Source organism: Cladophialophora carrionii (assembly GCF_000365165.1).
Source record: "Cladophialophora carrionii CBS 160.54 unplaced genomic scaffold supercont1.1, whole genome shotgun sequence".
In the NCBI taxonomy this organism is placed as follows: domain Eukaryota; kingdom Fungi; phylum Ascomycota; class Eurotiomycetes; order Chaetothyriales; family Herpotrichiellaceae; genus Cladophialophora; species Cladophialophora carrionii.
In genome coordinates, this window is record NW_008481816.1 from 612,976 (window position 1) to 638,344 (window position 25,369).

At 54.0% G+C, this 25,369-nt stretch overlaps 7 protein-coding genes across 7 annotated transcripts; 3 read left to right on the top strand and 4 right to left on the bottom strand.

Moving 5' to 3' along the window:
- Positions 1 to 620: 620 nt before the first annotated feature.
- On the bottom strand, positions 621 to 914 carry G647_00220 (uncharacterized protein; the record flags this gene model as incomplete). The annotated part of the gene is made up of 1 exon (XM_008723623.1): positions 621 to 914. One exon carries the CDS (start codon positions 912 to 914, stop codon positions 621 to 623), a length of 294 nt encoding a protein of 97 aa, XP_008721845.1.
- Positions 915 to 3,173: 2,259 nt separating this feature from the next.
- G647_00221 (uncharacterized protein) lies at positions 3,174 to 5,070 on the bottom strand (the record flags this gene model as incomplete). Its single annotated transcript, XM_008723624.1, has 7 exons — positions 3,174 to 3,373; positions 3,421 to 3,762; positions 3,827 to 4,081; positions 4,135 to 4,279; positions 4,325 to 4,612; positions 4,665 to 4,770; positions 4,823 to 5,070. The coding sequence occupies 7 exons, from the start codon at positions 5,068 to 5,070 to the stop codon at positions 3,174 to 3,176; spliced, it is 1,584 nt and encodes a 527-aa protein (XP_008721846.1).
- Positions 5,071 to 6,894: 1,824 nt separating this feature from the next.
- G647_00222 (uncharacterized protein) lies at positions 6,895 to 8,512 on the bottom strand (the record flags this gene model as incomplete). The annotated part of the gene is made up of 2 exons (XM_008723625.1): positions 6,895 to 8,357; positions 8,434 to 8,512. 2 exons carry the CDS (start codon positions 8,510 to 8,512, stop codon positions 6,895 to 6,897), a joined length of 1,542 nt encoding a protein of 513 aa, XP_008721847.1.
- A 1,103-nt stretch (positions 8,513 to 9,615) lies between these two features.
- On the top strand, positions 9,616 to 11,605 carry G647_00223 (uncharacterized protein; the record flags this gene model as incomplete). Its single annotated transcript, XM_008723626.1, has 8 exons — positions 9,616 to 9,721; positions 9,776 to 9,878; positions 9,941 to 10,037; positions 10,087 to 10,242; positions 10,306 to 10,629; positions 10,682 to 10,801; positions 10,858 to 10,932; positions 10,985 to 11,605. 8 exons carry the CDS (start codon positions 9,616 to 9,618, stop codon positions 11,603 to 11,605), a joined length of 1,602 nt encoding a protein of 533 aa, XP_008721848.1.
- A 94-nt stretch (positions 11,606 to 11,699) lies between these two features.
- G647_00224 (uncharacterized protein) lies at positions 11,700 to 12,707 on the bottom strand (the record flags this gene model as incomplete). Its single annotated transcript, XM_008723627.1, has 3 exons — positions 11,700 to 12,269; positions 12,331 to 12,584; positions 12,653 to 12,707. 3 exons carry the CDS (start codon positions 12,705 to 12,707, stop codon positions 11,700 to 11,702), a joined length of 879 nt encoding a protein of 292 aa, XP_008721849.1.
- A 600-nt stretch (positions 12,708 to 13,307) lies between these two features.
- Positions 13,308 to 14,588, top strand: G647_00225 (uncharacterized protein; the record flags this gene model as incomplete). Its single annotated transcript, XM_008723628.1, has 1 exon — positions 13,308 to 14,588. One exon carries the CDS (start codon positions 13,308 to 13,310, stop codon positions 14,586 to 14,588), a length of 1,281 nt encoding a protein of 426 aa, XP_008721850.1.
- A 1,357-nt stretch (positions 14,589 to 15,945) lies between these two features.
- On the top strand, positions 15,946 to 19,648 carry G647_00226 (uncharacterized protein; the record flags this gene model as incomplete). Its single annotated transcript, XM_008723629.1, has 2 exons — positions 15,946 to 19,360; positions 19,413 to 19,648. 2 exons carry the CDS (start codon positions 15,946 to 15,948, stop codon positions 19,646 to 19,648), a joined length of 3,651 nt encoding a protein of 1,216 aa, XP_008721851.1.
- Positions 19,649 to 25,369: the final 5,721 nt, after the last annotated feature.

A 25,369-nucleotide genomic window follows, 5' to 3' on the forward strand; every position in this document is an offset into this window, starting at 1 on the left:
AGGGATCAAGCAGCTGGATGGCGGATAGAAGAAACCCGATTTGCCTGTCTCTGTGCCCAGTTCACGCAGTTGCAGCCCTGGTCGCGGTCGCAGTCGCAGTCGCAAGTCGCCGCTCGGAGAACCTGAACTTTTTCCACCTGAATTTCCTTGGCGGCCAAATGCTTGACAGCAACGTCGAAGTGAACGTGGTCACAGTCACTTTTACCTTACAAGAACGCAGACGATATCACAGCTAATTCGATGCCATTGTTTTACACAGCGAATGCGCTTCAAGCTTGGAGATTATGGGGAACATTGGCACAGAACTGCGCCGCCACAGATGGTGTCCTATAAACGCCTCCTTATGATGTCTCGCTTCAATGCCCTCCCTCTTGCTCGTCACTGTCACTCTGCTTGCGACTGGCGAGCAATAGCACTGTACCCCGCGGACCACCCCAAAAACGTGCCTGTTGACGAATCGACTATCATGGTGTTGCAGGCCCAGCACAGTGCTGATCTTGGTGTGCGTGGTTCGTAGCGGGTCGTGGGTGGCATTGGCGTTCATCCGAGTACACAGTAGGGCGACTTCCGGACGTCGAGATGAGATGAGACGAGTCGAGCTCGTCCCCTTGAGACACACTTCAATACGGCGTCGCTGCTGGATTGTGGCCGCGTCGTATGTTGGCTCTGGCGATGGCGATATGTTCTTCCAAGGTCTTCGGCCGAGACGCTTCCATGTTCTCTGCGTCCGTCGTCCCTCCCTCCAATCCCGCGTGGGTGGCATCCCTGCCCGCCCGCTCGCCGTCCATGATATTCATGTCGTCCGCGACACCCTTTCTGTAGTGTCTGGGAAACCACCACCAGATGAAGACGAACATGACCACGCATATGGATGCAAGCACCGCTACGGGTATGACAACAGCGCTCTTCACCATATTGAATGGAAGCCACAAGAGATTGCTGGTACTGGTAAAGAGCTAGAGTTTCGACGGGTTGGCTGTTCCAAGATCCAAGACGATCTATGTATCTTCTGAACACGGGCCCGTTTTTAAGCAACGACAAGCTTTGATGGGTGTATGTCCTAAGTTTTGGCACGCAGGCAGCACTGCACAACTTATAGGCAAGGTCTGGGGAATCCGGGGTGGCTGATTCGACCATTGTCCCGTTCCATGACGACCGCTTTCTGGAGGAGGTGGTTGCATTTGCGTGCCTGGGACGGCCTGAGTCAGGAATGCGACGCTGCAGGGCCCCCTGTAATTGGGTGTCGTGCCGGGAGAGGCTCCATAAAGGGCACAATCTGCAGATGCTAGTGCCGGTCACTCGTCGTCGTGCCGTGGACCGACTGCAAGATCGAGCCTACACAGGCGAATACTGCACCGTTATAACCTGAGCGACGTACGGGTCGCGTGGTCCACGAGGTAACAGGGCAAGCCAGCCACCAAGTTGCTCAACCAGTGATGGCGTGGGTTAATTAACAAAGCTGCCCATCCGCCCACCTCATTGGTATTAGACGAGTAGCAGCGCCACGTCCCAGTCCGAATTTCCGCGGCTGGTGCCAGTAACTACAGTTCACTGTGTAAACGGCGTATTCGTACCCAGCTTGCCACGAACGCGGCGCTTCGGCCCCGGATTCTAAAGGAGCATATCCGCCTCGCTGCGACCACCTTTATCCCCATTCGACACTCCACCACTCGGGCTACTTTCACCCTCGAATTACTCAGGTGTCACGTCGGGGATCGATACTCGGAAATGAGAGGAAATTGATTGATTGATCTCAGAAGACACCACCTACTGGGTAGGTGACAATTTTTGGCCCTCATGACGTCGCTCAAGCACTCACTGTGGCGTCTTGTCCACTCTGTTCTTCTCGCCCTCTCAAAGACAGCCCAGAGCACGATCAGGCACAGTTCAAGCAAGAACCTAATGTTACATCTCGGGGTTAAGCATCATGACGCGTAAAATACACGTAGATGAACCTGGCAATCCGACTTCGAGATGTGATACACAACAACGATGACCGGTCTGTGAGGTTTCTACTACTGATTACATGCCCCGATCCTGCCTCCGCACCAGCAACCACCAATCTTGCCTTTTATCCTTTGTGACGAAGCGAAAAGCGAGAAGCGAGAAGCAAGAATTGAAACGAAAGAAACCAGCTATCGTTGTGACCATGTCCACATAATACATAGTTCATCTCTTCCTCGTCCTTTCGTCCTATCCGTCTCATCTTGTCTCATTTCATCTCATTTCAGCACCATGGGACGTCGTATCTACGTCCTCGGTCTTCGTCTCGTTCTGGGCACCTTGCATTGACTTGTGCTGTGACGCTCAAATCACCGCATTCTACTTTTCGTTTCCCGGAAAAGCAGCAGTGGACTTACTCAGGCCCCTTCATCAGCCTCGGTGGACTGCGATTCGAAGACGAATACTGATGAAAGAAAAGGCAAGAAGAGATGGGTGTTTCCCCCAATGGGTACGTCAGTTCCTTGAAATCTCTGAAAAGCTTGACTCTACAGCTGAATTTACCTGGTGACATTGCTGTCCAGAACCCCGATGATATCTCGATGCCATGACGCATCTCCCAACGGACGCAGCCCCGAAGCAGACCAAGCTGCTAGCCGATACTGATTTCCGGTCCTAAGTGCATGAAGGGAGCAAGAACGGCATGGTGTGACTCGGCTCATGGTATCATTTATCCGCTGGATCGTTGAAAGACAGAAAGTGTCTGCAGAAGATTTGTATCCATAACAGTTGATCCTGTGCGTGTCGACCGAAGAGCAGCCGAGTGTTACTGGTACTATCTCTGGACACCCTCCTAGCCGTGTTCGAGCGAGTGTTGCTGCGTAAACACCACAGTTCTGGACTCTTCGGTTCGACTAATTGGGATCTGGGATTCTTGCAGCCATCTGAGCTAGTAGCACCGTTGAAACTGGTGACTGTCAGCTATTTGTGAGGTAGTCTGGGGTCCACGTCTATCAGCCGTATACAGAAGCGTGGTTGACTCCTTCGATTCGTGCGCGTCTGTCGACCACGGTAACTTCCAGGCGAACACCTCTGGACCACCGATCTCGTCTAGACGATGCCGCCCAATATCGAGTTGAAAAGGGTAGCTTAATGCTTCCGGCTTAGTCGATCCAACAATGCTGCAATGGCAGTCATGGACCACAGTCTCTGCGACATTGGTCATCTCGTGATCAAGTCTCTTCTATCCGCACCTCGTCGACGATGCGGATGAATTCGTGGTAGAAGTGGACCATTTCCAAAAGACCTTTGATCGGCATCCGCTCGTCGACCGTGTGCATGCGAGTTCCGCGAGGATCGTGGCTGGCGCGCCAGGGAGACATCCGGTATATTTGTGGCGAGAGATCCCAATAATATCGCGTGTCGGTGTTGCCTGGCGAGGTCAGCCGTCTGCACATTTGTCCCTACGACATCACTTACCTGTTAGCATTTCTGGAGCAACCACGATATCGTCTCCGAAGACGCCTTTGATTGTTCCAGCGAGCAATGCGAATCTTGGATCTTCGGCACTCGACACCGGAGAAGGCTCGAGCTCGTAATGGGCAGTCAGGGTGAGATCGCCAGAGTCGGAAGTATTGCTGAGCACAGTCGAAGTGGCATTTTCCGCTGGGCTCTCTGTGCCGAAAGCGTGGAGTTTGAAGCTGCGTGCTTTGGCCCAAGGGTCGAGGAGACGGACATAATGGTCCTTGACCGCGGTGACGGAGTCTTGGATTGCGATGCGGTGATTGACCAGGACGGTAGCGTTCTCCGGGAGCGAGTTGACTGACGATGTGATCTTAGTTTCAGTCCTTGCGGCGAGAACGCTTTGTTATGGCTGTGGGCTTACCCTTGTCTCCTCCTTGGATAACGTCAACAGCGGTCGAGGTTCTAATCATAGCTCGCCTTTCACGATCGCTGTTCATGTACTCCAGGAGCTTCTTGGGGCTTTGAGCACCTAAAATAGCTTGTCGGAGGTCTTCAGGCATCGTCTTCGAATAAAGTGCGGCCTGTCGCAGGTACGTGAGCGTTGGATTGTTCCGGATAAGCTGCGAGTTGAAAGGATGGTCTTCAATCAGCCGAACGATCTGAGCCAAATAGCCGACTATCCCAGGATCAGTAATTCGGTTCCCATACACGGATATTTGGGGCACGGACTGGCTGTATGGTCCGGTGGTGTAGAGGAGTGGCCTCCTGGGACGTTGACAGTCACGGTCACATCAACGTACCCCTTTTCGGCGGTCGCAGGCAGTGCGAAGTCGGTGCCAAATCGCTTCTCAATGCCTGCGATGCCCTCGTCGAACTGTGTGTCGGTCAGCAAAGGTAGCAACACTGTTGGCAGACTGACGATCATCTCGACGCCATTTCTCCCGTACCGATCCAGTAGAGTCTTTGCAAGACACCTGGCGCCATAGCTTTGTTCCGCGCCTCCCTCTTCGTCGAAGCCGACAGAGACAACAACAGTTCGGTTCGGTATGAAGTCGCATGCAAGCAAGCAATCGATGGCGGACAGCATCGCAATCAAGTTCGACTTGTCGTCCTCGGAGCCTCGACCCCAGATGTACTCTCCATCGTAATGGCCTGAAAAGGGGGGATATGTCCAAGCTTCAGTTGTCGATTCGCCAGCAGGAACGACCTGGAAGTAAGTTAGGCTGTGACCACTGGGTCTCACGGCAGTTTGAGCCCACATCAGAATGTGCCATGAACAAGAGTGGTTTCATGTCCTCCTGTGCCCCTCGCCATGTGTACAGCAAGCCGTGCTGGTTGATTGTCTCCACCATCAGGACCTCATAACTTTGAACAGCCGGTCAGTTATGACACGCTCTAAGAAAAGTAAAATTCCTACACTCTTGGGAAGCTCTTCTTCAGGTGATCTGAGAAGTCGTAAAACACATCCCAGCGAGAGTCTTCTCCCACATGGCCCATGCCATCATAGGTTACCGTTGGGATCTTGACAGAGTTCGCCAGTCTGTTGGCGACAAGGTCTCGAAAGGCCGCGGCCTGAAGAAGCTCCTCTACATTTTGGCGGGTGATATCCTGCCGGGCCTTGGGATGCATCACAGGAGGCTGGTTGAACACCCTGTTGAGAACCATCCTGAGGAGACAGTCCGGGTTCTCCCCGCGAGAGAGCAGTGACCAAGGCCTTAATACTCCAGTCCTCGTAGGATCGCGGCGAGTGTGCGATTTCGAGCTTGTCTAGGAGAGTGGGGTAAGGAACAGGAGTGAATCTGATACTGGTGACAGGCGTTGGGGGACTGTCCATGCTTTAGCTTGCTGTGTTCGTCGAGTGACAGTCCGACTCAGTGACTGATGTTTCCGTTGCCTCTGCGAGTCCCACATCGCGCAGGAGGGCACAGTGTTTGGACGCGCCTTCGTTACTTTCGGCTTGGAGAACTTGATAACGGATGAACGAAGCGGATTGGAGATCCCAAGACGATGGCGTAGGGAAATGTAGCGGGACAGACCAGCTCAGACGACCGGCCTGATTCAGGATTCTTGACTCTCCGAGCCTCGACGCTCTCTCATCAGATGCCTAATGCAGCAGGTGGCAGGCGTTGCAGCCAATATCGGCTGCTGACGCAGCAGTCCGCTTCGTGTTGAGGCCACCATCCTGCGCGAGAGGAGCTGCTTGACGTTATTTTCTCTACCCAATGTCTTGTTGAAGTTTAGGCGCGATCCAAGCGTCTCCACTATAACTGGGCTGACCGTCCGACATCAGGAAATAGATATATATTGAGGTACGGAGGTCGAGCATCACTGTGCAAAGGGAATAACCTGTCCAAGGCAAACGCCTGTCTCATAGTCTCGCGATTCGATAGACACGGCTCGTTGAGTTATTTGCCTGACTTTTCAACAACCGACGGATAAAACAGCAACGCGTAAACCGCCGTCTGGCAATCTCACGGGAGACTAAGCCCAAACGTAGACTCGACACAGGAAAAACTTGCTCTGGTCGAGCGCCTTTTGCAGTCCTCCGCGTGCTTTCCGGCCAGCCGACTTCTGGGTCAGTTCCCTAGTTTGAGGGCATACTCCGCACACATGCTCGGTGTGCGTCTCTCTATGACCTCCCATAAGTCGACATGTTCTTCCTGCGGTCCTGACACTCGGAAACCTTGCTGGCATCCACAGAGTCTAAATATCAAGTGGGGAGACTGCATGTTCAGCTTTCAGCATGGGAGAACGCGTGAGGTTCTGCAAAGAGGGTTTCATCTTGGCTTAAAAGCGCAATAGAGCGGTATTAACCAAGATCGGCACCGTTAGCATTTCCGCGAAATGCTATCTCCAGCCAAGACTTAAAGAGGTCTGCGGCATCCTCAATTTGTGGCATGAACGAAATTTGGGTGAAGTTTGGCAGGTGCTGAACGTGTATTGTTACGGAGCGTGTTCCTGCAGATGCAAATCGTAGGTGTAGGAGACAAGCTGTGAAGGTTGCTGGAAGAAGCCAACCAAGCTCTGGCCTGCTTGTCGTGCATGGGTAGGCCGTAGTCCACAGCGGCAGACGCGAATGACTGATAGATAGCTTGCTTTTCGGTTAGCATGATGTGCCATGACCCTAAAGTATATTTCTCCGTTTTGCTGCCTACTTGGTCAGTGTTCATGGAGCATGCGGGCAAACAGAGCACTAACCATAAAAGCTTGAAGTGCCTGCATATGCCGCCAGAAGGAGTTCGCCAATAAGTCGATATTGGCGTGGAAACAGGTTTCTGATTCGACGAGGAGAGGTTGGTCGAGGGTCACATGGTAGGGCGCAGTGCTTTGATGTTTCTGGAGCGGGATCTTTTTTGGCCCGGCCAAGTCCTCATTGTCGACTATGCCTGCGAGCCATCTGGCGGAAACGGATTGGACGAAGCATGAAGAAATGTCGGCACAACAACATACGCGATAAGTCGGCTTGAGATAGCCTGTCACGATGTTTCCTCAGACTGCAACGATCTTCTTGCCGTTGGCTTCGTAGCGGCGAGCTAAATCCGTCCAGTCGGTCAACCTGTTTGCCCAGAGGTCTTGCAAAAAGTGAAGAATTCCAAGATAGTATTTGAAGCCCATATCTTGAGCAATGTTCTCGTACAATTTCGCTACAAAAGCTTGCCGTGCCAGGTCCTCACGGCATTCGGTGCCTGCAATGAACACAGGCCATGGCAGATTTTGCATGCAAGTCGGTTTGTCTTCAAGTTGATCCAGCCTCTCGAACAGGAGCGTCGCCGAGGCGTTGATCTCGGCTTGCTCAACTTGGCCACGAAAGAGAACTGTATAGGTGTAGAGTAGTGCAGCGTGGTGGTAGATGTCAACGATTCGGACAAAATCGCGTCGTCTTGCGTCCCTGGGCAGACCAAGGATGCCAGCAGCCATCAGAGTCGACCCTCGCGCTTGCTCAAATCCAGCACGTGCATCGGCTGAGGTGATTGGTACGTCTGCGAGGCTGAAATGTCCCGAGAATTCTTTCTCGCGCCGCTGTCGTGACCAAATGGTGACCTTGTGTAGAAGCGACAAGAACTCCGAAAATATGAGGTTGGAATGATCTGGTGCAGGGACAATCACCTCGACCGTACTCATGGCTCCAAATATTGTGGTACAGGCCAGGATATCGTAGATGGCGAGCTGGTTTCGGAGGAAATTGAACAAGGCATTGGTTTCGCGGTTGGTGGTGGCAAGCGCATTCACCAATGTCCTGGCGGCTTGTCTGTGCGAGTCTGCCGCCGCCGCCCCAGTTTCTGTCTCAGACATTTCATAGTTGGCCAAAGTCAACATTGACGCCAGCATCCAGACAGCGGTGTCTGGGTCTATTTGACTGCCCAGATCAAAGCCGGCTGCCAGCTTACCGGTAACCTGCTGGATCTGCTTCGATATCATCGTGACGGCAGCATCTCGGGCTCGAGCAGGAAAACTCGTCTCCTGGCCTGTCGTGACGGCAAGGTGCTGCGCAGAGATGGCGAGTATGGCCAGAAGTAAAACCGGCTGTTGCTCTGCCAGCGGAATGACAAGGCGACGATATTCGTTCTTTGCCGAGTCAATCCACACCATCAGACCCGCAATCTGCTGGTCATAATGACTGAGCAAGCGAGATCTAGTGGAGGGATCTGGAAAACCGGGAAACAGCTCCTCCAGGGGGTCTACGCCCGGTCCTGTTCTTGGGGTGTCATCGGTTCCGGAGGATTTGACGGATTTCGGTGAGGTTGAGAGCTTAGAGGGTGTTTTGCTGGCTTTGGGCGGTTTCTCTATGTGTGGCGTGGTGCGACCTTTGAGGTGCCCACGAACAGCTATTCCATTGGCCCATCTCAGTCGAGGGCCATAGCCCGGGCAAACTAGGCTTTTCTTCGCGCATTTGACGCACGTAGGAAGTGATCTATCGCAGCGGATGCGTCTTCTGACACACGTTGGGCAATCTGACGGGTCACAGTCAGCTTCTCAAGCACGGTCTCAACATGTTCCTCAGGTGCAGAGGAGATTGCGAATGTGCACCTTGTGGCCCGGTCGCTGGCGGACTTGAGCCTGAGCTTTGAGCCGATGCCGCTGACTCCTCGGTCTTGACCGCGTCCATGGCAGGGCGGGGCAGGGCAGGGCGGCTGCTACTGGACGGTGCAGGAAACGATGCCAACGGTCATGCCATTCTGCTGCAATATGAGCGGACGGGCAAATGTCATTGTTCCAGGGAACGCAATCTCAAAGCTGAACGAAGTCTTTCTTGGGCTTTTGGCCTGGAAAGAACCGTGGAGCTGAGCTTATCGCGGCTGCACTTGGCTGATTGGGGCGTTAGCACGTGATGGGCAGCTTCCCAATCCCCATTCTAGGCATCTCTAGGCCTAAGGAGCCCCAGAGGCCTCTTCCAGTCTGCCAATAGGGGCGCTTAGGCGGCGAGGCAGCCCACCGAAGCATTTCCCAAGGAATGTTAAGGAATAATTCTGAGGCTTAAACTGATGCACGATGCCACCCCAAGAGACGAACCGCTCGCACTATCAAGACTCAGGTATGTGTGCCCGAGAAATGCTGCTCTCCACCGAAATCTGGGGTACGCGGCTGACGATCCGTCTTGCCGTTGTCTCTTCCTCTACCCGTACCCAGGTAGTTTCTTTGGTCGACGGAACTCCCTCTTGCAGACTCCGCAACTAGAGGCGCTGATGCAGTGAGGCTAGTGCTTGACGTGGTCAAAAGCAAGAGAACCTCGGTTGTTCCCGTCCGCCTAACGCCTCCTTCGACAATCGTGCAGCCCGTCATTTGTTGGGCGTCTGGGCCCTTCATCTGCGGTGCGTGTGCAAAAGACCCTCAGCACGATGTTATGATGTTATCGTACTTTCACCTACTCCGGATACCTGGCTCCTGTCCTTATCTAGGGTTCATCCCCCATGTGCACCAGGAACGCGCCGCCAGCAAGATAGCGGGCCTCGATAGGCGCAGGCAGCTAAACTCATCTTGGTGGTTAAAGTGAGAGGAGCGCCATTACGTGAACTCGGCCTCACCTTTAAGTCACCGAAGAATCCAACCTCAACTTCGAGACGTCCATCTTTTGAATTGAAAGGTCGAATCCGTTGCGAATCAAAGACACATTCCATCCTATTCCATGAGTCGAACCACGCTCGCCCCTTGGCTTTCTGTACCTATTGTTTGTTGTCCACAGAGTTAAGCCTTACCACATGAGCTGCCGAGATGGGCACAGTAAAAGATGACAACGTCGGATTGAGCAGCGATGAGAGTCGACTCATCAGCCTCGGCCACAAGCCGGAGCTCAAACGAAGATACAACTTTTGGAGTCGTGAGTGCTCTACGAAGGGGCACTGAGCGGCCGGACTAACATATGCCCAATCAGTGATGGCATACCAGACGTCCATCCTGTGCTCATGGTCGTGCAATATCGTTTTATACTATTACATTTTCACGTTGGGCGGACCGGTCTGCTTTGTCTGGGGAACGTGAGTCCATGGACGATTGCGCCGCTCTGAGTGTCTGTATATCTGACGAAGGCCCAACGCAGCGTCCCCGTCACAGTCGGGCAGCTCTTGGTCATGGCTTCACTGGCCGAGTACTGCTCCATTTGGCCCACGGCAGGCGGCCAGCAGTTCTATACTCAGGTACAGCTTCAGTCGCTGACCTTGAGGAATGAAACGCTGATCGTTGTAGGTCGTCGCCCCCGAAAAGTCCCGCCGGTTCCTGTCGTATCTTGTTGGGTGGTGCGTTCTGGTGGGCGAGATCTCAACCTCGAGTTCCTGCGCCTTGAACAGTGCGGAGATCGTGGCGGCTCTGGTTGAAATTATTCATCCGGATGTAGAGTGGAAGGTATGGCTTCCCTTGCCTCTTGAACGTACACAACCATGGTGATTGGTGCTGACCCTGTCCAAGCCATACATGACCTGGCTCATCTACTCCGGATTCCTTGTCGCGCCGGCTGTGTCGAATTTGCTACCGAAATACCTTCCAGCTCTTCAGATCTTTGGTGCTTTTTTCAATATTTCGAATGCACTGATCTGGGCTATAGTCTTCTTGGTGCTCGCTGACAAGAACAGCTCCAAGTTCGTCTTCACCGAATTTCTCAACACTTCAGGCTGGGGTCCAAAGGGCTGGGTATTTATTCTGAGCATGTACGTGCCGATTTATGGCCTTTACGGCACGGACGGTGTGATGCACTTGGCTGAGGAGATGAAGAATGCCTCGCGCGATGCCCCGGTACGTACTTGAGTCTGAGATCTGGATTTGGCGTGTGCTTACAACGTGACAGCGAGTCATGATCTGGTCCATGGTATGGGCGGGAGTAACTGCTTGGCTTTCAGCCATTGTCATGTGCTACACAGTTGGGCCCAACTGGGAAACCTACCTGGAAGCCACCTCATCTTACGTGGTTCGTACATGACCAGGCCTTCAATTCAAGCCCTTGATCGACTGACGCTTGCCTAGGCATGGTTCATGGACGTCTTGGACTCCACGTATGGAGGTGGCATATGGGTCGCAATCATGATGATGGGACTGAACGTACGTAAAGGCGATTGTTCCGTGGCAGGGCAGCTCCACTGACCGAACGCAGTATCTCATCATCGTCAACATGAACACGGCGGGATCGAGACTCGCTTGGTCCATGGCCCGCGATAGAGCCTTCCCGTGGTCGGATTACTTTGCCCAGGTCAACAAGCGTTTCGAAATGCCGTTACGAGCATTGATGGGCTTCATTGTGCTCAACCTGCTCACGGGTCTGCTTGTCCTCGGTAGCCAACTTGCCTTCTATGCCATCATCTCCGGTGGCGGCGTGGCTCTACAAGTGTCATACTGCATTCCCATCCTCTGCGTCGTTCTCAGGGGCCGCCATCACCTACCACCGCGACCCCATTTCGATCTTGGCAGATGGGGTTACGCGGTCAACGTCTCTAGCCTGCTCTGGAGTATCATCGTGGTCCTGTTTTACATCTTCCCACAGTACGTTCCGGTGGCGGGCGAGATCGCCAACATGAACTGGGCGATTGTGATTCTGGCGGGCGTCGTAGCCTTTGCTGGAGTATACTGGTTCTGGAAGGGACGACACGAGTACTTGATCTTCAACAACTCCATCATTGATGACAATGTGGTCATCCATGGTGAGGCCGTAGTTACTGGCAGGAACGCGGCTACAACGTTTGGCCAGGCCCAAGGAGAGAAGAGATTAGAGCTTTGAGCGTGTGAATTAGGAGAGCCATGCAATATATTCTCGGTACAGGAGACGAGGGGTGGAAAAAGTAGTCCCTGCGGCAGTGCGGGATACCCTTCGTTTACGTCTTCCGCGCCCTATCTTCGTCAAGTGCAGCTATCACATCGACAATAGCATCGTCCTTCCTGCTGGTGAAAGCGTGTGCACCGGGTCCCGGATCATTCAACAACGACACTTCCCTCCAATGGTCCGGATGCGTGACTTCCAGCACCGTACCAGCAGGGAACTTCCCGCCGAAGCACAGCGCCATCATACCTCTCGCGATCTCGTCGGTGGTCGCGAGCTTGTCTTTCTCTGGATCCACAAACCGGATCGCTTCAGGGTGATCGTACATTAGCGGCGACATGGTCGGGCCCGGTGCCACGGCGGTGACTCGGATATTCTCCATTTTCTCGAGTGGCGCCAGCGCGCGTGCAAGGTTGCTGATCCCTTGCTTGGCCGCGCCGTACAAGGGCGTCAGGATACTTGCCTTTTGCGCGCCGGTGCTGGATATCAAGATGATGTTTCCCGGTTGACCGGCCTGGACCCATCGTCTGATCGCTATGCGAGACATCTTGATGGGATGCTCGAGGTTGATGCGCAGGATCTTGTAGCCGTCGTCATCCTTGTCGTTCCAGAAATTAGGAGCAGACTGGGCGTGCGAGGATCAGCTATGAGGGCTTGTGTACGGGAAAGGGTCAGCGGAGGCGTACTGGCTCGTAAATACCCGCGCCAGGACATAGGACATGCGGCACTCCTCCAAACTCCTTCGCATACACGTCGAAGGCTTGTTCAAGCTGCTTCCAATCCGTCACGTCTGTTTTGGTGAAGACAACTCGGGGGTTTGCATCAGATGTTTTGGGTAGAGAGTCGAGCCAACTTTGGGCCTCTCGATGCAAACCAAGGTCGCAGATCAGCACGTTGCACCCGGCTTGATGGAGGTGTCTTGTGAAGGCGAGTGAGATGCCTATGATCAATCAGTCATGTATCTTCGGAGCTGGTCTTTAGGCGATGTGGATGGGTTAGGAGTCGAACCAGAACCGCCGCCCGTGACGATTGCCCCCTTTCCTGTTAGATCTGGAGTCGACATCGTGAAGCTGCAGCCTGCCTGCCCTTTGGTGTCACTTGCAACATGAAGCTAATAATTACCCATAGGTCACTCGGAACACTCATCGGGATATACATTGGTGGCTTCCCCGCGTGAAACGTCCTTTCATCTCCAACATTTCCATAACCGAGGACATACATGCCTGAGGCTAAGGAGATGAGGAGGATCACGCGGATAGGCAGGGTGTGAGCCCGCCACTTCTGGTATGAACAGCGACAATCATAGTAGATGGTGCTGTCTGTAAACCGGTAATCTCCATGAGGTGCGGTCACGGGGTACGGAGGAATCAAGAATCCGCATTGCGAAGGGTTACGAGGACACTGTGGAAAGTAGTAATTGATTAGTGGTGTACGGAGTACAGTACTCCGTACTGTAGCTTCTGGCCAAGCACCGAGCCACGCGCCACAGATGCACAACGCGTGACGCGACTCGCGTTCGCTTCGAGTTTCAATTAGAGATTCATTCGGCTGCACATCTTCACGGAAGGGGGGGCTCCACATCGACGCTCTCAAACTCAAAAGTTCCCATCTTCTTGACTCGACGGAGAACGAGTACATATCTCGCAAATCCACACTCTTCCAGATGACACGAATAACAGAGTGGCGGAAGCTGCCTGTGGCGCTGAGCGAGCTTTGTCTCGCAACTACCCTGCGCTGCGGCCAGTCCTTCCGCTGGCGCCAATGCGACGACCAGACCTGGGCGTGTACGCTGCGTGGCCGCATCGTACAACTGTCCCAGCCAGACAAATCACATATCCAGTACCGCTCAATATGGCCTGCAGCTGCGACCTTCGAAGCGCCTTTGACGCCTCCCTCGTCCATACCGCCGACCACCTCAGGGGAGGAGGTCGAGAACGACGACACGAAAGCCCTACTCCAATACTACCTGAACCTCGAACCCAATCTTGAGGCGCTCTATGCGCAGTGGTCTGCGTCAGACGCCAATTTCCGCAAGAAAGCGCCCAAGTTCACGGGAGTGAGGATATTGCGGCAAGACGCGTGGGAGGCATTGATTGGATTTATATGCAGCAGTAACAATAACATCGTCAGGATATCGCAGATGGTGGACAAGCTGTGCACGCATTACGGGGCGTACATCGGCACGCTGCAAGGCCGGGCGTACCACGACTTCCCGCCGCCATCGGCGTTAACAGGCAGGAATGTCGAGGCGCATCTGAGAGAGTTGGGCTTTGGCTACAGAGCAAAGTACATCTATCAGACGGCCAAGATGATCGCCGAAGAACGAGACGCCGGATGGCTGGATAGTCTGCGCAATCCCGAGTCGCCGGCCTATGGCACCACGAGTCCCTCACCGGCCGGCGAAATGAAACCAGAAGGCCGAGATGGTTACCGCATCGCGCATGGGAAACTGCTTGACCTTCAAGGCGTGGGGCCAAAGGTCGCCGACTGTGTCTGTCTCATGGGACTGGGCTGGGGCGAAGTAGTGCCCGTGGATACCCACGTCTTGCAAATCGCGCAGCGGGATTACAAGCTGGCAAAAGGCAAGACCAGTAGCATGACTAAAGCGACGTATGATACGGTTGCGAATCACTTCCGCAAAATTTGGGGCAAGGAAGCGGGCTGGGCGCACAGCGTGCTCTTCACGGCGGATCTGAGAACGTTTGCGGAGAGGCTGACGACGAAGGCAGAGGTGGGAGTGGTGATGGAGGCGGGCATGAAAGAAGATCCTGTGAAGCGGGAGGATGACGAGGCCGAAGTAGTCGAGAAAACGACGATACGGCGGGTTGCGCTGAAAAGACACCGCGAGGAAGATGATAAGGCGAAAACTGTGGTACAGATCGAGGAGATCACCACTAGTGCCAGCGAAAGGGTCAAACGACGACGACGACGTAGTAGACGATGAAACCGTCGCTGCTAGGATCGGAATATAGGTTTGTCGAAACACTTCCGAGTTATCCATTTCTCATCACTGTCAGATGGTGTTTGGCTGTGGAGATTTGTGTCAGTGTTTCAGCATCACGGGTTTCAAGGTGCTCGACATTTGTCGTAGGGGACTCGCTTAAGGCATTCCATGCATGGGACTCCCCTGCCAGATGACGACCGTGTTCCAGTTACCGAAGCTGCCAACCTTGAGGTGCGATGCAAAGTGCACCCTCGAAGTACGAATACTGACGGCTCACCCTGTCAACCGGAGGTAAAGGTGTCGAGCGCGCACCGTGACAGAACTCAAACTCGCATAGACTTGAACACCTGCTTCGTACGCTTAACCAGCCACTGGCCGCCGAGGCAGCTCTCACTCGGAATCGGGTACCAAGACCTTGCGGGAGATTGCACTTCAGCAGTGGCGGGTGGTTCAGAAGTAGAATCATTCGACGTCGCCATCTTGACACGCCTCTCAGGGTATCTCGGACACGGAGATGGATAATCTCGATGAACAGTCTGTGTCGCCATGATTTGCAGCGTAGAAGATTCTGTGGCCGTTCTGTTGTCCAGTCGATGGCGGCATTCGAGGCCTTCTGGAGGCTTATTGGTGGCCCAAACTGACAGCTGGGCACTGGCATTGTGGCCGGGGGCGTTCCAGCAGCATGACTGGGTGACATGGCTGGGTACCGCTCATTTCAATGCCGACGCTGCAGCAACGGAACAAAGCTTCGCTGCGGGGTCGGAGGTTGTTCCTGGGCGACGCCAGCCTATCATGTCAAATTGGCAGCTCGCCTGGTTCTGACACTCTTCCTCTTCCAGCCGCACTGCTGCAGGTGGTTGCACAGCAGGCCGTGAGCCAGAAATCAAGTCCTTCTCGTCAAGCCCGTCATTCTCAAGCCACGGCGGACAATCTCTTTTCGTCACTTGCAGCTTCTCGTGCAAGGATCTACAACTTCACCTTCCCACTCCCTGTCTCTGCGCCGCCATACCGCCCATTCTACGACTGTCGCTCCTTCCTGCCCGTCGTCTCGCTCTCAGTTCAACTCCGGGGTGGCCCTGTGAGATAACACACACACACACATACACACACCACCCCCCGTTGCAAGGGACCCCTGCTCCTGCGCCGTCCTGTCCACGCGTGTCCGTCATCAGCTAAATCTCACCGCGCCCTACTCCCCAACTCCGAAAATCCAGTTTTAGAAGCTCGTCCAAATTCCGATCTACCGCGCTGTGTACACTGTACCTGCATCGTCACTCATGCCTCTCCGAACCTCACCGTCGTAACAACACCTTCCTCCGTCGGGTCGCCACGGCGCAGATACAGCTTGCACACCAAGATGCATCTGCTGTCGCGGTTCGGCCCCCAGGCGGCATCCGCTCTCCTCTTGTTTGCTCCACAAGCCATCTCTCAGTCAGTACCTTCGCCCAATCTCGACCTCAAGTCGCTCGGGGAGGTCACGGTTGCCGGCAATTTCGATGCCATCTCGGTTTACACGTCGGCCGGACAGCAGCAGGGATATAATAACAATGGCACACAATCCGTACTGTCACAATTACCGAACGGCGCGTTCGACGCGCTCTCCTCTACAGATGCCAGCATCGAAGCAATGTGTCCGCTGGTGGTTAATGATACATTAATGGGAATTGTCGTGGGAGGCAATTTTACCAGCATCGGAGGTGTCGCGGCGCGATCGTTGGCATTGTTGAATGCCACCACGCTGGAGGTCCGGGCGATCGGAGGAGTGCAAGGAACGGTATCGGCGCTCTACTGCGATCAGGACAACTCGATGTTCTATGTTGGCGGTGCGTTTGACGCCGGCAACTCTACAAATGCCATCGGATGGGCAGCAGGCAACTGGTCCAGCTTGCCATTTGCAGGGTTCGATGGCCCGGTCAGCTCGATCACCAAAGCTCCCAACGGACACATTGTCTTCGGAGGTTCGTTCACCGGTCTGGGCAATGTAACTTCCTCGTCGCTGAAGGACCCCGAGACTCAAGTCATCAACCTGTCGACTGCCAACATCTCTGCCCAAGGGAATACGACGACAGGTAACAACATTGTCTGTCCGTCAAATAACTCTGATGCAGCGTCCGACTTCTTGCTAGCTGACGCGACGCCGGGAAGATGGCGCGCTGATTTTGGATTTGGCTTCGAACCCACCAGGCTGCGACTATGGCAGACGAGCCAGGCTGGAAGAGGCACCAAGACCTGGCGGTTTACGGCACACCCGCTCAACGGCATCCTCAACCTCACCACCACCGATCCAGCTACGGGAGATCTCATTGCCTGCCAATCAACATGTCCACTGGCCGAGTACAACGCGACGCAGCCATATCAGGACTTCTTTTTTGTCAACCTAGTCGGCATGAACAGCTTCAGCATTGACATCTCGGACTGGTACGGAGATGGAGCCGGCCTTGGTGGCATCGAGCTATTCCAGAATGATATCTTTTCCTACGCCATCGAGTCCTTCAATGAACCCACTTGCCAGGCTGATGGCCTGGGATCCACCGCCACTGCGACTGGACCATGGTACACCACTCCCTCGCTGCAAAGCGTGGCCGACTACCTCACAGTCGTGGTTGGCCCAGAGGACGTGAACACAGCGAATATTGTCTTCCAGCCCAATGTGCAGCAAAGCGGAAACTACTCCATCATCGTCTACACCCCAGGTTGCTTACAGGATAGTTCTTGTTCCGCACGTGCTGTTGTTAATGTCACTGGCAGTCTGACGCAGGATGGCAAGCAGTCATTTGGCACCACACTTTTCCAAACAAACAACTTTGACAAGTACGATATCGTCTTTCAAGGCCATGTCGACGCCACCACTACATCTTTCCGACCATCCGTGACCCTCAGACCATCAGGGCTGCAACAAGCCCAGTTAGTGGTTGCATCTCGGGTGAAGTTTGGATTCACAGGCTCAACTACCGGCGGTCTCAATGGCTTGTTCGACTACGACCCCAACAACACTACGATCGACTATGCCACCGCTGACTTCTCAGAATCTGCCATCAATAATGCTGGGACCATGCTCAAGCCGAATGCTAACGTGCTGGCCATGGCAGCCAAGGATGACACGCTGTACGCAGCTGGCCGCTTCTCCGACGATGTGTTTGAGAACATCATGGCCTTCAGCAACAACAACGCCTCTTCTTTACCTGGGGGTGGTCTTAACTCTGCTGTTAGCGACGTCTACAGCTTGGGCGACTTTCTGTACGTTGGAGGCAACTTCAGTAACGTTGCCCGAAACAATATGAATGGACTGAGCAATGTTGCTGCGTACCAGTATTCCAAGGACGCATGGGTCGCATTAGGTGCTGGGCTCAATGGACCAGTTGAAGCTGTCGAGCCCATGCAGCTGAATCTCTCTCAGAGCGGCCCCGAGACCGTGATCGCCTTCAGCGGCCCATTCAACCAGATCCGCAGCTCCGGGTCTACTCCTGCAACTCGAGCAGCCGGGCTCGCAATTTGGGTGCCGTCAAGAAGTGCGTGGCTTGCCCACCTGGACGTACCAAAGGAAGCTTTGGCTGGTCAATTGTTCGCTGCAACTCTCCTCCCGAACAACACCTGGCTGGGGGCCGGCACCATTGCCTCCCTCGGGTTGGCCGTCAGTGGAGCCGCTGGCTTGCGATCAGAATCTGGTCAGGTCGTGCTATCACAGCTTCCTGTTGATATCACCTCAAGTGATACCCCGCCCAGCACCAGAAAGCGAGCTGTTCAGGCTGTTCAAGACGTTAATGGAGTGGCAACAGGCCTATACTACACCGAAAACGATCAGAACGTGACCATCATGGGAGGTCATTTCGCCGCAACTGCCACAAGTGGTGCTACCATTGAGAATCTATTGTTCTTGAACTTCTCCAACAACAACCAAGTGACTGGACCTCCTCCAGGATTAGACACGAACTCGACCATTCTGACGATGGCTCTCTCGGGGAATATCCTCTTCGCCGGTGGCAACGTCTCTGGACAGGTTGGAGACGCGAACGTGGCTGGCTTGGTTCTGTACGACATGAGTACTGCAGCATTCCGAGCCATCCAACCGGCTTCCCTGCGAGGGCCTAACGTGGTTGTCAACGCCGTTGCTCCACAATCGGGCACTTCGGCTGTCTACGTGGGTGGGGCATTTTCAGGCACGTCGCAGGATCTGTCCTGTCCGGTTGTGTGCAGCTACGACACTATGTCGAATCAGTGGAGCCCAGTCGGCACTGGCCTAGAGGGCACGGTCTCGTCCTTGTTCTGGAGAACGACCAGGGAACTTCTGGCTGCTGGCAACCTGACAGTCCAAGGCAATCAAACGTCCCTTGCGACATACAATACTAGAAGTCAGACGTGGGATGTGTTGGCCGTCGGTGGTGTTCCAGGTCCAGTCACTGCTTTTTGCCCAGCCACCGCCGATGCAAATACCATGTGGGTAGCTGGCACTGCCACCAACGGCTCGACGTTCTTGGTCGAAATTGACGGTACGGAAGTGAGGCCAGTTCCAGATGTCTTCAGCACGGGTACTACCATCCGCGGCCTGCAAATCATGCCGTTGACGAGGAACCATCGATCCACTCCCTACCTCGACAATGACTATGTCTTATTGGTCAGCGGCCAGCTGAACATCACTGGCTTTGGTAATGCGGCAGCGGCCGTGTTCAATGGCACCCATATGGAACCCTTGATCTTGGCCTCAACATCAGATGGTAGTCCAGGCAGCATCAGCCAAGTCTTCGCTTCCAACACCGACGTCCTAAGAGGAAGTGGTGAGTTGTTTCCTCATCTCTCTCTGTTTCTTGTACTGACTGGTGATTCTAGAAGGCGGCCATTCCCTTGGTATAGTCATCCTCGTTGCCCTCTGTGCAGCACTCGGCACAATCTTCCTCATAATCTTAATTGGCATCATCCTCAATCGCATTCAGCGACGACGCGCAGGATACAAGACCGTACCCAGCGTGCCGTACACGGACAAGCATTCGAATATCCACCGGGTACCTCCCGAGGCTCTCTTGGGCGGGCTTAGTGCTAAACAATCTGGTGCACCTACGGTGTGAAGCCAAGCCGCAAGAAACATGAGACGGGACTTGTTTGATGCCTGCTCAAGGATGCGATGATGATGCAATGATACCCACGAATTTCCTTTTGTTGATGATCCCGGCGTTTAGCCTGGAAGACCCGGGCTAAGCTGGGTCGGATGTCCTCGCATCGGTCGAATCCAAAAGTTGAACGGCGCACTGTGCATAGATTCAGGGAATTGGGATTGGCAGGAACACTCCTTAGTGATACCATCTGCTGGGCAGCGAGTCTTTTGCGTTGAACATTTTCGGACGGACCTGGGAGGACATATTGCATGCGCGGCGCTTTTGGCGTATGTGTCGTGTCATATGGTTATGGCGGTTATGGCTGGGTCTTTGACAACATATTGGGACCATCAGCCCGGATCAATTCTCGATCTAGCAGTGGAGGTGGAGAGAACGAAGGACGTGGTGAGTCGTTCAGACAGCATCGATGGAGGTCGTAGCCAGAATCGAGAGAAGAGACAGCAGGAAGTGCGAGAGCGACAGTGAGAGTGAGCGCGAGGGCGAGGGCGAGGGCGAGAGCGAGAGCAAGAGCCTGAGAGTTACGGAATCCAGGCGATGCTGTAATGTAATTGAAATGGAAGATGTCGAGTCATCAGTGCAACTGTTTGTTTCCGAATCACGTTCGTTGTCTGCTGGCTATAGCTGGAGTTGGCACCTGGGCGTCTTGCGTCCGCGTGTCACCTAGGCAAAAGGCATTCAACGTCCATGATGCTGTACGGTACGTTATTGCCAGCCTCGTCGCCTTGACGAGAATGAATGACATACCTACATGAGGCGAGATGACATACAGAGTACGGAGGACCGTCACGGAAGATATACAGCACCCACGCAAAGCAAATCAGATATGGACGAGCCTTGCTCCTATGTAGTGACTCCCTTTATCCACTCCGTTCCTCTCCATCGCACGCCCACGGGATGGCAATATAGAAAAAGAGAAAGAAAACAAAGCTTGCAGGGAAAGAATGTTATCGACCCTTGCTTGACAAAGGCACGTCGGAAGTGGCCCGTGATTTTTGTCCTTGACCTTTAAAAAAGCCAAAGCCTGCCGCCGTTATCATCTGGTGTACAGAGTAGTCGGGCCAGAAACAGAACCAGAAACATGCGTAGACTGCCGTAGCTGCCGTCGACTTCTTCTACAACCATCTTGAGGCCTTCACCTTCATCTTTGCCCGAGAACATGTGAGTTTTTTCGGAAGAAAGGCGACTGCTCTGGACGACGTTGAGCTGGTTGGTGCTGGTGCCGGTGCTGGTGCTGGTGATTTGGGTCCAACGACCGTGTAGTTAACGCAACGCAATGTGACTCGACCAGAGCGGATAGCATAGCGCAAGGCGAGGGCTGGATTCTGGTCTCTGGATCATTGGCCCGAGTCATCTTAAGACAATGAGAAAATTCAACAAAGACAAGGGAGGTCAAAGACTGCGGTTTTAGCATTGACGGCGGGTTTGTAGCCCTTGTAGCTCGTAGCATGTAGCTTTCAGCCTGGGGTGCAGCTTTGTACTTTGTATGTATGTATGTACGTACATACGTACTCTGTACATTATGTATGTGTATGGACTTTGAACTTGGACTCGGGTTTGGGCTTGGGCTTGGGCTTGGGATATTGAGATTTTTCGAACTCGGAAAGGGTGCAATTCAGATGGCCGCTTGCTGGTTGGTTGGTATGGTTCTCTTTCTTTTGCTTTTGTTTCGTTCCTCCACAACCGGGCATGTCGTTCATGGTTCATGGTTCTCTTTTCACGGCTAATATCTCATATTCCATACCCGTCACGAACGAGAACAGAAGATTCTTTGCCCGGCATTTCCTGGCTTGCGCGTCTTGCTGGACGGGTACGTACTGGGACCGGGACCGGGATTGGCACAAAAGGGAGGACAATACGGTGAGTCTACCGCTCTGTCAAGTCATGTCATATCATGTCATGCCATGCCTCGTTGTCGCCTTGTCAGATTCGTGAATGGTGGGAAGGCTTATTGCCCTGATGCTGGAGGTACAACCCTGAACTGCGCCTCTGGGTTGCGCTCGGCTGCTCGCTGGTTGACATGATTGGGAAGTAATTGATTACATACTGCATAGCGCTCGGCGGGCAAAACTGTCATTTGTGATGGCGGCATCTGATTCCAATGGCGATCGAATCGAATCGTGTGGAATGGAACAGAGTGCTATGCATCGCCGCCTGCCTGCCGAGGACTAGTTAGCTGATCAGCTCCTCGTAGGAAAGCAAAGTCCTGTACGTACAGTAATCAATTACTGGGCGGCAGGTCGGGACACTGCAAGGGTCAGGGAGACAACTGACAAGTAAGGTCATGTAAGGTCGGGGCGTCACTATCTCTAAAGCGCTACCCCTTTGAGCCCGTTGGATGCTTGGATACTGTAGGTGAAGCGAGATATGTATGCAAGTGAAGATCGGGGTGTCCTTTCTGTACCTCTGAAGCGCTACACCTCTGAGCCCATGTGGATGCTTGGGGCACTGTGTGTCGGTGAAGCGAGAAAACTACTGTACGTATGCAAGTGAAGAACAGGGGCGTCGATTTAGCTGAAGTGCCGTGTCCAGAGTGAAGAACAGGGACGTCGCTTTTGCAGAAGTGCCGTGGCATTCACCGTGCTTTGGTGGTCATATGCATGTCTCTTGAGCAGGCAAGCACTCTTTCATTGGTGAACCAAAGAGTTCTGTAAAGCCGCGCGATGTAAGTGAAGAACAAGGGCGTCGCATTGGCTGAAGCGCCGCGTCCAAAGTGAAGAGCAGGGCCGTCTATTTGGCTGAAGTGTTGTTTCTTTCTGAGCGTGCAGGCATACATGCACACATGCACACACGCACGCACTCATGGGTGAAGCAAGATACTGACACACACGTGCCAATATGCGGACCACATCTTGACAGTTTGACCGTTTGAACATTTGACAGTTTGACGCAAGTGCCACCTCGCAGACGAGGGCGCAAGATACTGACACACACGTGCCAATATGCGGACCACATCTTGACAGTTTGACCGTTTGAACGTTTGACAGTGTGACGCAAGTGCCACTTCGCAGATGAGTGAATGACAGCGAAAGAGGCCAGGACAGGCCAGGCCAGGCCAGGGCACGGCTGCAGGGTAATTCAGCGACTGACTGACTGACTGACTGACTGACCGACAGACCAACCAATCTACAGACGGACAGACGGACTGAACTGATCCAATGAACGAACGTGCATCGCCCAGCCCAGGAGACCATGACCATGTACATCCAGTGGTTAATCAAGCGGCTCTCTGTGGACGCTTTGTCAAAAGTGCGGTGGGTGTTTGACAGTGCGTCGCTGTCGCTTGTCATCTGTCGCGTGTCGTCTGTCGCGTGTCGCCGAAGAGGATGAGTGGATGGACCTTACCCAGTTCTCAATACACGGTATGAACGCCCTGAGCAGCATACTCAGTTCTCAATACGAGGCAGAAAAGCTCTGAGCCAGCATACATGGTTCTCAATACACGGTATGAACGCCCTGAGCCAGCACAGCCAGCCAGGAGTCGAGATTTGAGTTCAACGACAGGCAGGCATTTTGCCTAGTGTCAGCAAAAGGACGGGTGATGAACGATGAATGACGAGCGATGGATGATGGTTGCATTTCGTGAGCTCAAGGCTGGATGCGTGAGAGGAGGCATCGGACGCTTCTCGAGCGAGAGCATGCAGGCATGGGATGCGCTATCTCGTCAGCGAGATGCCTGTTGTTTCTTCGCGGCGTCTCGAAGGATCGATGGATGTGGAAGCATACAACCCAACCCAACTCAATCCAATGTCAACCCTGGCCTTACACAAAGCGATCGCGTGTGTGTGCGAGTGCGTATCCGAGTGCCCGTGCGTGTGCGAGTCGTCCTTTTGCGCGCAACCCAATCCGAGCTCTGTACTGTGTATTCAAGTTGCGCTCTACCCAGTACAGTACGTACATAGTACATGCAGCTCGCGCGCTCGCTCGCTCGGTTGCTCTGCTCCCCGTTTCTGTAGCTCGTAGCGGACTTCTGTGCATCGGTGATTAGCGCAAAAGAAGACACGCACGGAGTACACAGTAGATCCATTCTTGAGGATCTGACTTCACGTCTTGCGTGGCGCGCGCGCTCGCGAGAGAGAGAGAGAGATGCACCTCAGGACCAGGGCAACCCTAGCTACTGTGGTACATACTCGTATTCGATTCTTCTCGTGCGCGGGAAGTGTCCGTGGCAAGGGCCAGAACGAACGAACGAACGAACGAACGAACGAACGGCGGATCTCGGCAAGCTCACAGGTCCTGCAAAGTACCGAGTACTCGTACTGTACCCAGCACACAGCACACAGGACTTAAGTTCCCCGCGCGTTGGGACAAGACCATGCAGCGGACGAGAGTGAGTCAAGGTACATTGGCCGTGAAGGACAATAGAGTCTACGGTACACAGACTTACAGCAGCTGTATACCGTGGATGATACGCAGCAACCCAGCAAGGAGCAGGAACGCACGCACCGCACGCACCGCACGCACCACGACCTAGGTGCATTTGTCGTGGCCCGTGGCCAACTGAGTACTCGGCGTATCTTCTCTCGCGTAACATATCGCGGGGTATGAGCGCGGCATGCCGCGGAAGCGGGACCACTTCCAGGATGGTGAGGCTTCGAGTGTTGGGCTGACCTACCACAGGGAAGAAAGCAGAAGGGGTGAGGATGACTGCATGGCACCATGGCCGCCGAGGGGGATGAGACATGAGTGAGAATGAGAATACCAGACGAACGCTGGACAGAGTCAGCAGAAGAGGCAATGATCGAACGAGACTTCACACGCTACGGTACCAGTACACTGATTAGACATAAAAGATGATGCTGGTAGGGGTACAGGTACACAGTAGCCGTACGGAGTACAGTACTGTGGAAATCTGCCTCGGCGTCTTACTGTACGCACGGCATCGGTAAGCCGGCACCACCAGTACCAGTAGTGTGTAACTCGTACTCATACCTGGCGAGGACTGTGTACTCGTACCTTCGACCGTGAGCTCGGCCGGAAAGTACTCGTAAGTCGTCCCTGGTCCTTCCCCGTACCCTTCCCCTGGTGCCCGGCCCGCCACACCGTTGCTATTCTCCTTGGGGTAGTCCGTACGACCACATGCGGTCATCGGTGGAAACATGCCGCCGAGGCGCGCACAAGCAACGCAAAGCACGGCGCCCCACAGCGATCATGGACCCGTCATGATTCAGGATCCGAGGCTAGGCCGATGGTCTTGACTCGGGCCGGGCCATCATGAGTCGGAACTATGGTCTGCGCACTGTCACACTGTGTCGTGTTGTGTCGCGTGCAGGGCAGGCAGGGCAGGGGGCCATGGAAAACACCACAAGCGAAAGCGACCAGCACAGACACCTTGGAAACAGGTTTCACTTGGCCGTGCGGTCGGCGGCCGATGCCAGACTAAACACCGCGCTATGGCATGACGGCTAGCAGCCGACTGGCCAGAGCCAATCCCTCTCCTGTCAGCGTGAGAGCACACAGCACAGAGGAGAGGGTGATCACTAAATCTTGTACATGGTAGCCGACAACTTGAACTTTTGTATCCCTTTTTCGTGCTGTCCTTGTTCCTTCCGACCAGCTTGACCTGATCATGGGACATCCACCCCGCCGCCTTCGGGTGATGCTCTTTGCAGTGGTTGAGCAGGCATTAGCTCACACTAATATGCTAATATGCAATTTCGGGATGTCTTGTGCGCG